At 45.1% G+C, this 13,814-nt stretch overlaps 1 protein-coding gene across 1 annotated transcript; it reads right to left on the bottom strand.

Moving 5' to 3' along the window:
* Positions 1-1,831: 1,831 nt before the first annotated feature.
* On the bottom strand, positions 1,832-6,458 carry LOC147430865 (pentatricopeptide repeat-containing protein At2g33680-like). Its single transcript, XM_086493406.1, has one exon. It carries the CDS (start codon positions 6,170-6,172, stop codon positions 3,230-3,232), a length of 2,943 nt encoding a protein of 980 aa, XP_086349532.1. The 5' UTR covers positions 6,173-6,458; the 3' UTR covers positions 1,832-3,229.
* Between the last annotated feature and the right edge of the window lie 7,356 nt (positions 6,459-13,814).

Here is a 13,814-nt window from a genome sequence, read left to right as displayed (position 1 = left end):
TTGCCTTCTCACAGAGCACCCATTTTGCATGATGCACATGATGCTTTGACTAGTGGTCATATGGGTATTAATGCTATATTAGAAAAGGTTGAACGGTTCTTTTATTTATCTAAGATACGTAAGGATGTGTATAATTATGTTACTAAGTGTGTTGTGTGTCAAAAGGTTAAAGTCCCTCTCGATAAGCAACAAGGGCTCTACTCATGCTGTTGCCTATCACTGACGGACCATTCGAGGACATAACTAAGAATTTCCTTTCATGTCTGCACAGAACACGCAATGTCTAACCATCATTGATAGGTTTAGTATTTTGCATGTTAATCCCTTGCAAGCTTAATGTTACTGCACAAGATATTGCACAGTTGTTCATCAAGCATTAGTATCCATTGTGTGGTCTATCCAAGTCTATTGTGTCGGATCGTAATACTAAGTTCACATCCCATTTTTGACGTGCTTTGTTTGAAAATTTTTGGCAGTAAGTTAAACTTTTTGTTTGCTTTTCATCCACAGTCTCATAGAGAAACTGAAATTTACAGCCAATTGGCTTTTGATGTTCTCAAATCGTATATAAATGATAAGCAATCTAAGTGGGAGCAATATTTGCCATTAATTCAGGTTGTCCTCAATGATTCGTTTTCAAGCGCAATTGGTCGTGCTCCTTATGAGGCAGCATTTGGCCGACCTTTTCAATCTTTGTTGACTAGGTCCATTTCCAAAGTTGATCATGCTAATTGTGTTAGTCAAACCTATGCGGAGGTACTCGAGACTATTAAGCTTCAGCCTAGCAAGGCTCAAGAGTCCTAATCTAGGCATGCTAATAAGCATCGACAAGATGTCTCGTTTAAGGAAGGTGATTGGGTGTTTTTAACGATCATGAAGCAATGTCTCAAGCAAGTTAGTAAGAGGTGTCCTAAACTCTCTTTTCGTATATATGGTCCGTTTTCGATCGTCAAAAAAGATAAATGAAGTTTCCATGCAATTACGTTTGCCACCTTCTTGGACAATGTATAATGTTTTCCATGTTTCTTGGCTTAAATTGTTTCAAGGTGACCCGGAGCGTTCCAGACGAGGAGCAACCGGAGATCATTGATGAAGCCGAAGTTATAGAGCCAGAGCAAATCCTTTTGCACCGATTCAAGCACGGAACAAAGAAGCAAGCAAGACAATACTTCTTGAAGTTTAAGAATCGAGATCCATATTAAGCGGCTTGGGTGAATGAGGAGTTCTTCATCGATTATCCGGATTTTCTAGTCTCATACAAGGGGGCCATGCAGATCGGTACACGTACCTCACCTTAAGCAGGAGAAGATGTCATGTACACATGGCTCTGTGTACCATGTGGACATGCTTCATCGACTTCCAAAGCCAGTTTTCTCCTTCTTCCTAGATAGGGATGTCTAGCATCTTAGGAGGATTAGTACAAGCAATTTTGTGAGCGTGTTCGCAAGACTTGCATATCCAAACGAATCCATTAGATTAAGTTTTTCAGTTTTGGATCCTCTTGCATAAATGGTTTGTATACGCGTTTAGATAGATGTTATTACACTACAATGGGCATCTAACATGACGTGCATGTAGTTTTAGGTTAGAGAAATCCGACATGCCAACCCGCGCGTCAATCGGATTCTCGGATCGGTAGATGTGCACATTTGAACCCAATTTTAAACCCCGTTCTAGTTTATTAAAATAAATCATTTATAATTTATTTTGCTAGGAAACATGGTGGAGAGCTGCCCTACCTAAGCCTCTTAATTAGTTTATCCCTACAAAAACAGCCTATAAATGCTGAGCATTTGCTAGCGTTTGCAGTAAGTTGAGAAAGCGCTCAAGGGAAGCAACAATTAGCCTAGCATTTTCAGCCTGCCCAAACAGCCAGCGTTTTGCAAAAGACAGCCATTCTGCCAGCATTTTCAGCAATCAGCCCTAGCATCCAGATCAGCCAGCATGACAGGGCAGCGTTTTTGCTCCACAGCAGCATTTTCAGATTCAAAAAAGATCAGCCAGAGTTTTCAGATTTCAGCCTGCTTCCTCGCGACGGATCGGCTCAGATTCTGTGCTAGTGTGTTTCTTGTTGTGGTTTGGTACTTCGGTAGCCCATCGAACCTCCCCTCAACCATTCCCTCGCCGGCATCGAGTGCTCCACTGCTATCCATCATCGGCATTGTCGAGATCTGCATTTTCAGCCCTTCATTCCTCTCACATCGAGAGTGCAAATCAACCCCTTGGCGGCCATCCACAATCCCCCATCAAGAAGGATCCAAGGTGCATTAAATCAGCCCGGAGGTGCCTCTTCCTGAGGAGTTACCGCGATGATTTGTCGTCATCGAGTCAGTAGAGTCTACATTGAGATATCGCATTGTGTATACATTCCATTTACGCAATCTAAAGCAAATACCACATCGGTAACGGTGTGAGGGGGCCTTGAGAGGGTTGGTTGGGACCCCATCGAGTGTCGCTCTTCTCTTCTCTCTCTTTCTCTCTCCCTCTACACATCTCTATTGCATTCTCTCAGTCCCTCTCTTCAAGGGAAAGTAAAAGGAACATTCGTTGAAGCACAAAGCATTCACTAGCGCAAGGAAAAAAGTTGGATTTTTTGGAAGTGTAAAACTAAATCTTCACCATTTCAATTCCGTTGCACCTGACATTGGGTGGGGTGGGGACCCGCCGTCTTCTTGGTGTCCGAATGTATGTTTGTCTCTTACACAGACACACGATCCTTTATGAAGAGCAATTAAACTTTCATGAGCAATTGATGGGTGCGATCTCAATGGAAACATATCACTCGCTGGTTAAAGCCACAAGGTTAATCATGATTCCCGCATTTTCAATGGCTCGTGTGTGGCATAATGAGGACAGATTGAAGGAATGTGGACACCAGCCAGGGCCCAGCCATGCCCTCATGGTAAGGGCACTCTAGACTCAATGATTCACAGAATTCTGCTATTTACAGTTCCATTGGCCCGACTAGAATCTACTGACAACAGAATTCCCTTACCAACCCAGGACGAGCAGTTGCCACAGGCTCCCAACTCCTACTGCCGCTCATGCTAAGCTTCCCTGGTCCTTGTCTAGCATCTTTGGGCCATAGTAAAACCTTGGACTGTAGCAGGCATCTCCGTCTACATTACAGCAACAGGCTTTCCCTCAGCCTCCTAATTTTAAAGCTCACAACTCTTCAAAAACAGCAGATTTGATCTATACACTAATCATATCACCTTGCTCGTCTTTTTCAGTCTGCAGCCACTGCATTACTGCTAGAAATTAAAGCAGAGGAGTCTCTTTGAGAGCTTGCACCTGCATAGATACGAGACATTAATACATAGGAAGCTGAGTCCTTGTTGTCCAGATGCAAAACATGCTCAAAGGCCTTGTTTGCAAGCTCCAACATGCCCCAATGTTGACAGGCACTCAATATACTGCGGCATACCACAAGGTTTGAACCGACAGGAGGCTTTTGAAGCGTTGTTATAGCCTTGTCCAATTGACCTGCACGATTGAAAAGATCAAGCATGCATGAATAGTGCACTTTGGTTGGAATAAGCCCATGATCTTCGCTCATGGACTCGTAATATGTTTGGCTTATATCGTGCAAGCCTCTACGATTGCATGCGCTAAGTACAACTACAAAACTTACTGAACTAGGCTTGATTCCTGCTCTTGTCATCTCACTAAAAGCCCAGAAAGCATTCTCACTTTGTCCAAGCTGTGCATACCCTGCCATGAGTGTGGTCCATGACACCACATCGCGGACTGGAAGCCTGTCAAAAACCTGCCTTGCTATGATGAGTAAGCCACACTTTGCATACATACTGATTAAAGAGTTGCCCAGCACCTCAGATTGTTCAACAAGTCCTTGTCTTTCAATCTCAGAATGTATTTCGCGGCCTTTGTCGACGGCACCTATGCATACACAAGCTTTCAAACACGAAACAAGCGTGATAGCGTTAGGAGCAATGCCCAGACTCTGCATCCTATGAAGACAATTGAGTGCTTCCTCACCAAGCTCATGTTCAGCATACCCCTCGATGAGAGCGCTCCACGACACAACATCTTGAGTTGAGAGATTGTTGTCAAACAACTGTTGGGCACTGTCCAAGGAGCCACACTTGGCGTACATAAAGAACAAGCAGCTGTTGATTGTAGGGTAATCTTCCGTTAAACCACATTTGAGAACCTCAGCATGTATTTCTTGGCCCTTCAATAGCGACCCTATAATGCTGCAAGCTTTCAAAGCATAAACAAATGTAACGGCCATAGGAGAGAGAGCACTAAGTTGCATCTGCTCGAAACACCTTAGAGCTTCTTCACCATCTCCATGCTCAATATATCCTGCAATAAGTGAGGTCCATGACCAAGAGTTTCTAACAGGAAGCTTACTAAATACTTGCTTTGCCATGCTTACAGAACCAAGCTTAGCATACATGTCAACTAATACACTGCCTGCAATATCATCTTCATGAAAAAGTCTAGTTTCCACACTCTTAACATGTGTCTCTAGACCTTTAGACATGGCTCCAGAAAGGCCACATGCTTTAAATCTTGAAACAAATGTGACTTCATCAGGAAGAGCACCCTCAAGTTGCATCTGCTCACAACGCTGAAGCGCTTCCTCTCCACATCCATGTTCAGAGTATCCAGATATAAGAGTGTTCCATGAGATCACATCTCGAATGGAAAGTTTGTCAAAAACTTGTTGTGCTATGGAAAACAGCCCACATTTAGCGTACATGTCAATCAAAGCGTTTGCCACAAGATGATCCCTTTCCAACAAGCCCTGTCTCTCTATCTCTACATGTATGTCCCTTCCTTTATCAGCTGCTTTAATGCTGCCACAAGCTTTCAAGCTACAAATCAAAGTGATACTGTTTGGCAGGGTATCTTTAGCTTGCATTAGGTCAAAAATCTTGAGAGCTTCTTCAGCATACCCATGTTCAGCACATCCAGAAATTAGGGTTGTCCATGTTATAACATTTGGAGCTGAAATACTAGTAAACACGTCGTGCGCTTTGGCAAGTTGGCCACATGTGGCATACATGTCAACTAGTGCATTTCCGAGTGCGATATCCTTTTGCAGAAGTCCCTGTCTTTCAATCTCTGCATGGATATCTTCGCCCTTGGAGATGAACCGCATACTAGAACATGCTTTTATGACACAATTAATTGTGATTGCATTGGGTTCAATGCCCTTGACTTTCATTTCATCAAAACAATAAACTGCTTCCTCACCATGTCCATGTTCAACATATCCCGCTATCAGTGAAGTCCATGAAACTATGTTTCTCATTGGAAGCCCGTCGAAAACTTCTTGAGCAGTATCAAGCATACCAAATTTTGCATACATATAAACCAAATTGTTGCCAATTACAGTATCTTTACCTGACAGACCTTGCCTTTCCACCTCTGCATGTATTTCTTGTCCCTTGGTCACATCTCCTGTTATTGCACAGGCTTTCAAACTACAAATGAATGTGATGCGATTGGGAGAGATACCTTTATCTTGCATAGCTTGATAACACTGTAGTGCTTCCTTACCTTCTCCATGTTCAACATATCCTCCAATAAGTGCTGTCCACGAGACAACATTATGTATCGGGAGATCATCAAACACTTGTTGTGCTTTAGCAATAAAGCCACACTTGGCATACATATCAAGCAAGGTACTGCCGACAAAAGAGTCCCTTTCCAACAATCCCAATGAAGCAACATGAGCATGGATTTGACGGCCTTTTTGAAGGGTCTTGAGCTGTGTGCACGCCTTAAGAGCGGCCACATATGTAGTCCCACAGGGACATAAGGTGTTATCGTTTTGCATGTGGTCATAGAGGGTAAGGGCACAATGTGGATCGTCCGCTTTGACATAACCAGAGATAAGAGAGGTCCAAGATGATTCATGGCGGACAGGCAATGTGTTGAAAACCCAATGTGCATCATGGAGGCTTCCTACATCAACCAACATAGAGACGAGAGAGTTACCAATTGATGTATCAGCTTCCAAGCTATGGTGGCACATGTGGGAGTGTAAAAGGTGGATATTTGAGCGGTCTCTCTGCGCTGTACACTGTTGCCAAATGTATGCAAGGTCGTCAATCGGTAAGGAACCAGCAGGAGGCGTTGAAGGCAGGAGTTTTGCCAGACGAATGGTATTGAAGATGTCAGTATTGGCTTTAAGCATGCTTTCCTGCGTACAAAGCAATAATGCCAACAAGTCCAATGGGGTAGCATCATTTGATCTGCAATGTTCAAGCAGAAGGTTCTGACGCAGGAAAAATACATCAGCTAAGGAGGAGTAAATAAGTCGTGAATTCCTGTGATCGTATGCTGTGAATGGACAACGTGCAAGCCGCCAGAGCCAAGAGTTACAGAACTTGTATGAATGTGGGTTATACTTATACGAGCTCACGTGACCAGCCTACGGCGGTCCCGCTCGCTCTTACCAGCAAGCTTTAATAGAACTTTGCACTGGCCAATCTTACACTCACACTCACTCCCACACTCTCTTTCTCTCTCTCTCTCTCTCTCTCTCTCTCTCTCTCTCGGAGTTGCAAGCCATTGATACATATAGCCTGCAGAGATGAGCAAGCTAGGTACATGTGGGTGAAACTGAGAGCAGAGACACAGAGATATCTTTACGTTGTTATTTGCTACTTTCCCCCGAGCACGTCAATGTATGCACCACCCAGAGGACAGTCCCCTTTCTCTATTTTGGATGATGACATATGGGAGTTCTCTAGAGATGGTGACATCATCATCTCACGGTTGGACCCAAACCTGTTGGTGTGGCAGTGGATCATGCTCTTGTGTCAATGACCATCTCTTTTCAGTTTAGTGTAGCACACAAGCTACGGACAGCAGCCCCTACTCGCTACACCTTCACGCGGGAGACAGACTCTGTATACATAGATGGGATCTACAGATGCCTATGCACAGAGGAGCCAGGGCGACCTCTGGAAGAGCTTACTACTATATTGACACAGACACTACATGATGCGGCAGCAGAGGCATACCCACATACCTAGCCTGAGTAGAGACGCCATTCGGGGAGCATGCCCCAGAACAGTTGGTATGATGAGGAATGCCAGGACACTAGAGCTAGACTTCAGAGGGAGGTGCTTTTGGGGGACATCACTCACAGACAGTCACAGATTGACTTCCGACGCCTAGTGCGGTGGAAGAAGAGGGCATTTTTGGCTCGGCTATAGCAGGATCTATATCAGCTATTCTTGAGTCAAGACTCATGTGAGGCATGGCGGCTCTTTCAGGAGCACTCTCCCCCCCCCCCCGCCATCACTTCTACAGAGGACTGGGGCCAGTACGCATCATCTCTGTACACAATTCCTGAGCAGCCCCCCCTTCCCGACCCTCCCGATCCATGCCCACACACATGTGCTTTTTTCACCGCGGAGATGGTGAGGAAGGCCATTGACAGGATGAGGACTAGGAGAGCATACGATCACGATGGTTTAGTGGCTGAGCATTTCACGCATGCCAAAGATCTACTAGCAGAGCTTCTAGCAGTGATGTTTAATCGTGCCATGTGTGAGGGCTTGCCTGATACTTGGAGCCTATCTACTATTGTACCTATCTTCAAGTCGGGAGACACTATGGAGCCTGGGAATTATCGCACTATCATGATTGGACACACATTGGCACGGTTGTACGCATCTATTCTTGAGCAGCAGCTGAGTAGATGGGCAGAGAGAGAGGGGATACGCGCAGCCGGGCAGGCAGGGTTCAGGAGGGGTTTTTCTACTCTTGACCATATCTTGACACTCAGAGCCATCATTGAGGAGGGTAGATCGCGTGGGAGACGGATCAATTGTAGCTTTGTGGATTTCCGCAAAACATTTGACACAGTGCCTAGAGCTAGATTGATGCGCAGATTACAGCAGATGGGAGTACCCACAGAGCTCATTTGGGGGGTCATGGCATTATACAAGTCAGTAGTGGGGCAGGTACACACCTCAGAGGGTCTAACCACACCGATTCACTCCACTATTGGGGTGTTAACCCTCACGGCTCACGGACACCCCATCACCTACGACGGATGTGTAATATGTATTTGGTAGAGTCAGGTACCGGGCTTGTCGGACCAATAGGAAAAGGGTAAGAGTGACCACCGATGAGAGGCGCACTCTAACTGGGACATTCAAGGGATTAGTTGGCTAAGGATGGGCGCCCAAGTGTGAATGGGGTGAGCTCATATAAAAGCCAACTAAACCTAAAATTCATTCATTCTCTCATGTGTGCAATAGAAGAGTGCTCTTGCTCCATCTCCATCTCCATCTCCATCTTCTTCTTCTTCACCTCCTTGTGTGTGTGTGTGTATGTGTGTGTGAGAGAGAGAGAGGGAGAGTGTGTGTGCGATCGAGCATTACGAAGGCACGACGGCGGCGAGGCGGTTGAGCACGGCACGACTGCAGCTTCTTCTTCATCACGGCGAGGAATCCACCACGAAGGCGAGCGTAGAGCGGTGAGTGACACACCCTTTGCTCTCTTGAGCTTGCTAGTTTAGGCTTGTTGTGTGCTTGGAGCCATTTGTGGCTCGCACACGGTGTATCAGCAAGTCCTTTGCTTCGATAGTGCGGCAAGGAGCGCACATTTTTGGCGCCGCTGGCGGGGAAATGCCCTACGCTAAGCTCGGTTAAGCACTTTACGCTTTCTTGTGATGCAATTTCAATTGAAGGATTTGTGAAGAAGGAAGGTGTGTGGTTGTGTGGAGAAGGATTTGTGAAGAAGGAAGGTGTGTGGTTGTGTGGAGAAGATTTTTGTTACACTGTACTGTCTTTTTTATTTTCTGTAAAGAAGGAGTTACAATTTTTTTGCAATGTACTGTTAGAATTAAGGTATTAGCAATGTACTGTTAGAATTAAGGTATTAGCTATGGAATGTTAGTTCTGTAAGGTTCAATGTTAGTTCTGTAAGGTTAGTTTTGTAGATCTGTTAGCTACTGTAGTACTGTGTAAACAGTGTTAGAGTGTGTGTGGCAGTATCTCTATTAGCTGTAGGTAGATAAGTTAGGTGTAGGTTAAGTGTGTGTGCGCGCGCACGCGCGACGCAGCCGCGGCGACTTTTTTTTTTTTTTTTATTCTTTAAAAAAAATTATTTTAAAAAGAAGAATCGGGCTGGGGATCATTCCCCAAGCTCAAGCCCAAACCCAGACCTCAGTCCTCAGTTTTAAAATATAGTTTATACACCTTTTTATATTTAAAAACTATTTTTAGGATTTCGAGGACTATAAAGACTATTTTTAGGATTTCGAGGGCTTCACGTAGCCGAATAGGGAGCTGTAAAGCACGGCACGTTTCTTTAACCAAAACGCTCGTCTTGAGCTATTAGACGCCATATTTTGTGGCTGGGTTGCAAAAAATAACCAAGAATAACGAAAAACTTGGGTTATAAACACATTATAAAAAAAAAAAAAAAACTAAGTGAGCGGCCTTCACGGGCACTCACCAACGCGCTTAGAGTGTCGAATTCATATGAACCTACGCTCTAGACGAGTGTTAGAGCACGAGCATATTGGTAGTGCCTCCATTTACGCGGGCACCCATTATTCCTCCACCCTAGGTTCTGGACCTTCGGCCGGGACTCAAGGTAGCGCGACCCAAGATCCTCATATCGCGTCTAGTGATTCTTCCTCTGACTACGAAGTCATGGAGGGGTATCCTACACCAAACCCTGATAGTTCAAGTCAAGACATGCATGCCATGGACCCACGGCCCGGGTCCAGCGTGTTTAGCCGCTTAAAAGAGACCCTTAGTAGAGCTACTCGCTCCGAACATGCGGTTAATGAAATAAATGAAGGGAGTGGGGAAGTAAATTCGTCATTCATGCCTAAAATAGACTCTATGCTTCTTGAGAGTGTGCATGTGAATGTTCCATCCACTGCACCTCCTGATCCTTTAGGACTATCTCCCTCTGAGGTTTTACTACCCGATGGTAGGAGTCTTGCCGAAGTACAAGAGATCGAACGCTATATGCAAGCAACAAGGGAGAGGGAAATTGAGAACCTACGAGGGCTAGAACAAAGTCGAGCCCTGAAAGCAAAGGCTCCTATGACAACAATCATGCCAGCCGAGCAACCGAGTGCTCCCAAGGTAGCAGTCACGGAGGGGCAAGCTATGGGGAGCAATAATGCTTCCACTTCAAGGAAAACCTCCAGCACGCCAGGCCTAGATGGGATATTCCTAAACAAAAATTGGGAGTATGACCTACAAGCAGAAGCTTTAACTGATCGGTACACAGGATACACCTATCATGTGGGTTGGTTAGATGTTCTACAATCCACATCGGGTGCTACTAGCATAGATGAGCAACAACAGAAAGTCTGTGATGTCCTCCATAGGATTGTCGAGTTAGAAAGACAGAACACAGGGATCAACATGCCTTCAACAGGCCTAATGAGATTCTTGGATACGGGAAAGGCCAACCAACCAACCCTATCACAAATGGAGACTCCCTCAGTGAGCCCCATTGATCCTCCATATGTTGTTTCGCCAGGAGCCTCGGTACAATCTGAGCCCACAAGTGGCAGCTTTACCTTCCCAGATCTAGCTCATCTTTCTCTTAATGACACTACGGCTACCATGCATATCCCAGTGGTGAGCATGACAAGAAGTACACCATGGAGTTCATTTGTTAACACTGTGACGATGCCTAGTAGCACAGTGCCCCCAACTATACCTACATGTATGTATCAATCATGTGCACTTGTCGTACCTCAGCCTCATGTAGCTCCCACACCTCCGATTATTCCAAGAGCTTACAATCCACAATGGAATTATCCAAGCTCTTATACAAGTGGAGCCATGCCATTTAATAATAACATGCCATATCAGGCACCCCCTATGCCTAGGGCCACGCCTGTAAACTTTGGACCACCGTCTGGTACACCACCATACAAAATATGGGACCCAAGAGCCGCGCGTATGCCAAGGCCAAGGCCAACTCCCATCTCACATGTGGTTCCAGGAGCACATACACCCATTATACCTGCTCAAATAGGAGATTTGGCAGCATTTGCTCAAACTATCGGTCGCTCTATTGCAGAAAACATGCGTAGTGCACCTGATAGAGAGCCTAGGAGCAAGGCAGTTCAAGTAGCTAAGCTCACACAGAAATTCAATGGAGACGGAGATGCTAGAAAGCATATGGAAGTCTTTGAACATGTGTGCGATTCCTTGGAAGAGCACAATGAGCTACATAAGTGTAAGGCTTTGAGTTTGACCCTAAGCGGAAAGGCTGGAGATTGGTATAGAACCTTAAGAGTAGAAGAGAAAACGATCTACTCTACTCTTAGGAGACTGTTCTTAAAAGAATACATACGAGAGGGAGTACTTTGGGGTGTAGCCTCTCAGCTCCAGAAAGCCCAACGAGAAGAAGGTGAATCCGTGAGAGACTTCATTAGTCGCCTAAAGAATTTGAATTCTCGATGCAATCCAAACGAGCGATTCAACAACAACCAATTGCTCGATAGATTCATTAGGGGACTACGACATGAAAGTATCTATAATGGCCTAGTCATTAGAGGTATCACTACTTGGGAGCAGTCACCATGAATGCAATCCAATTGGAGGATAATTTAATGATTGCAGGAGAAAGAGTGTCCGCCGAGCCGAAGTCTAGTAGCTCACAAGCGTCAGGGCATGAGCCAATGAAGATAAAGCCAATCGTGAAAGAGCAAACGATATCTGAGATGACTTTGGCAGATCTCACCAAGGCCATCCAAGAAAGCCTTAGGGGTAATCGTGCTCCACAAAACACTCATATGTATCCAAGAAGGGAGCAACAATGGTGCTCAATTTGCTTGGGCCCACATACTACGAGTGAATGCCCTACTTTCAGAGTAAAGTTTAACGGGACTTGTAACGCGTGTGGTAGGTATGGCCATCAAGCAAAGGATTGCCTAATGCTTAAACGCATCATGGAAAATAGACCGCCTATAGCTTGGGTAGACTCACCTCGAGTTCCTGCATTGATGCCTACCCCATCCATGGAGCAACAGTTGCCATTACAGCACATGGTCCCTAGAACCCAAAATGTGGTCCAAACCACCATTGCCACCTCCAGTGCTAGGACCGCAACCCCCTCATCCAAGAGTTACACCTATGAACCAAATAGGTTGCGAGTCATCTAGTACTTATGCAGATTGCGAAGAGGACATAGACTCTAGTATCACCTATGGAGTCGACATGCTTGAGGAGTGTCCCATGTACTATATGGAAGACCATTGGGGACAAATCAAACCGGTATATCAAGCTACTGCGCTAGCAGCAAGAGGCCAAAACATTAAAAGTTTTGCCAGGAGACCACCTCTTCAGTGCTACGAATGTGGTGGACCACATCGAGTAGCTGAGTGCCCCATTAGAATGCAAAAGAATGCTGCACTAATGCAAACAAGTCAAGGGAGTGCATTGGCAATGCCAATACTCATTTGTAATCGTTGTGGCATAGATCATTTGATCGCACAGTGTCCTAACAATCCAAACGCGCCGAAAATCACACCATTGAACTTAATAGAGATTGTTGATGGGACACCACCAACTATAAACATAGCACCAGTGAATGCACTCACACGGTCGATGCTCCAAAAGCAAAATTACATCCTCGAAGAGAGAGATGCTGCATCCATTGGCCGAGCGAGAAAGAAGAAAACACGAAGAAAGAAATCCCTTAATGCTTCTAGCTCAAAACCTAGTTCAAAGACTAATATAGGGACAGGAGAGGATCCCGTGTATATGAATGACCTTGAGGATGACTCAGATTCGATAGAGACCACGGAGACCAAAACTATTACTACAAAGGAAAAAGCCAGTGAGGAGGATCACGAGAGGGAATTACGACGAACACCAAAAGAGTATTCAAAGTTAAACCACCCAGTTGCGAACCCCCAAGATAAGCCACAAGAGGCAAAAAATGAGGATTGCAAGAGAAAGATTGGAACCTATCCAAACCCAACAGTGGAAATTGAACGAGTCCAACAACTGAGGGGTTTGGTAGAAGAAACTCAACGAACATTAGAACCTTAACCCAAACATATCCAGATGTCGGACACAGTGTTTCCCACACAAGTTCAACCTCACAAGAACTACAGGCCGTTAGTTATACCCATTATCATTTGGGAAGAGAGTGAGGGTAGGACATCTGAAAGTGAACACATACCTTTCCTACTAGAGAGAATGTTCAATGAGGGAATGCCCGACCCCCTTGAGGAAGTGGAGATTCCATCTTCACCATTCTCTTGTCAGGGTCCTACGTCCCACAAGATGCCATTAAATGTTTCCAAATTGATGGATTTCATGTCTTCAGAAGTTAGAACCACCATCATGTCCAAACTATATAAAGACCCCGAGCTAGTCTTAGCTCTTCGAGCCTTCCTCAATGGAGAATTACAGGCCGGATTACCACAGTTTGCACATATGAACAAACCTGACTCGGTAATGAATGATGAGGAACATTTAGCACCACCATCTGACCTAGCGGGACATGAATCTGTAATTGAAGTACCCGTTAACAAGTTGGGGCAATACTTTGAAGGTGATGAATCTAATGCTATTCTACCAATCACTACTAAAGGATTAATTGTAAAGGGGGTCCTTGATGGTGGTGCGGGAGTCAGCATGGTGACAAAGAGTTGTTGGGAGTCTATGGGGCGACCTCACCTTGAAGCCACAAGCGTAGTGGTAAAAATGGCTAATGGATCTATTGTTACGCCTATTGGAATGCTAAAGGATCTCAGGATCAAGGTCTTGGGACACAAGGTAAGGCAGACTTTCATTGTTATGGATTTTTCCAAGCATCCTATGTCATTTGAG

This window comes from Adiantum capillus-veneris, chromosome 21 (genome assembly GCF_014529385.1).
Source record: "Adiantum capillus-veneris isolate H3 chromosome 21, ASM1452938v2, whole genome shotgun sequence".
NCBI classification, from domain to species: Eukaryota; Viridiplantae; Streptophyta; class Polypodiopsida; order Polypodiales; family Pteridaceae; genus Adiantum; species Adiantum capillus-veneris.
This window is presented reverse-complemented; position numbering and strand designations above follow the sequence as displayed.

Bases quoted from the DNA above. Each gene is read 5' to 3' on its own strand.
- LOC147430865 (XM_086493406.1), bottom strand. From the start codon at position 6,172: ATGCTTAAAGCCAATACTGACATCTTCAATACCATTCGTCTGGCAAAA.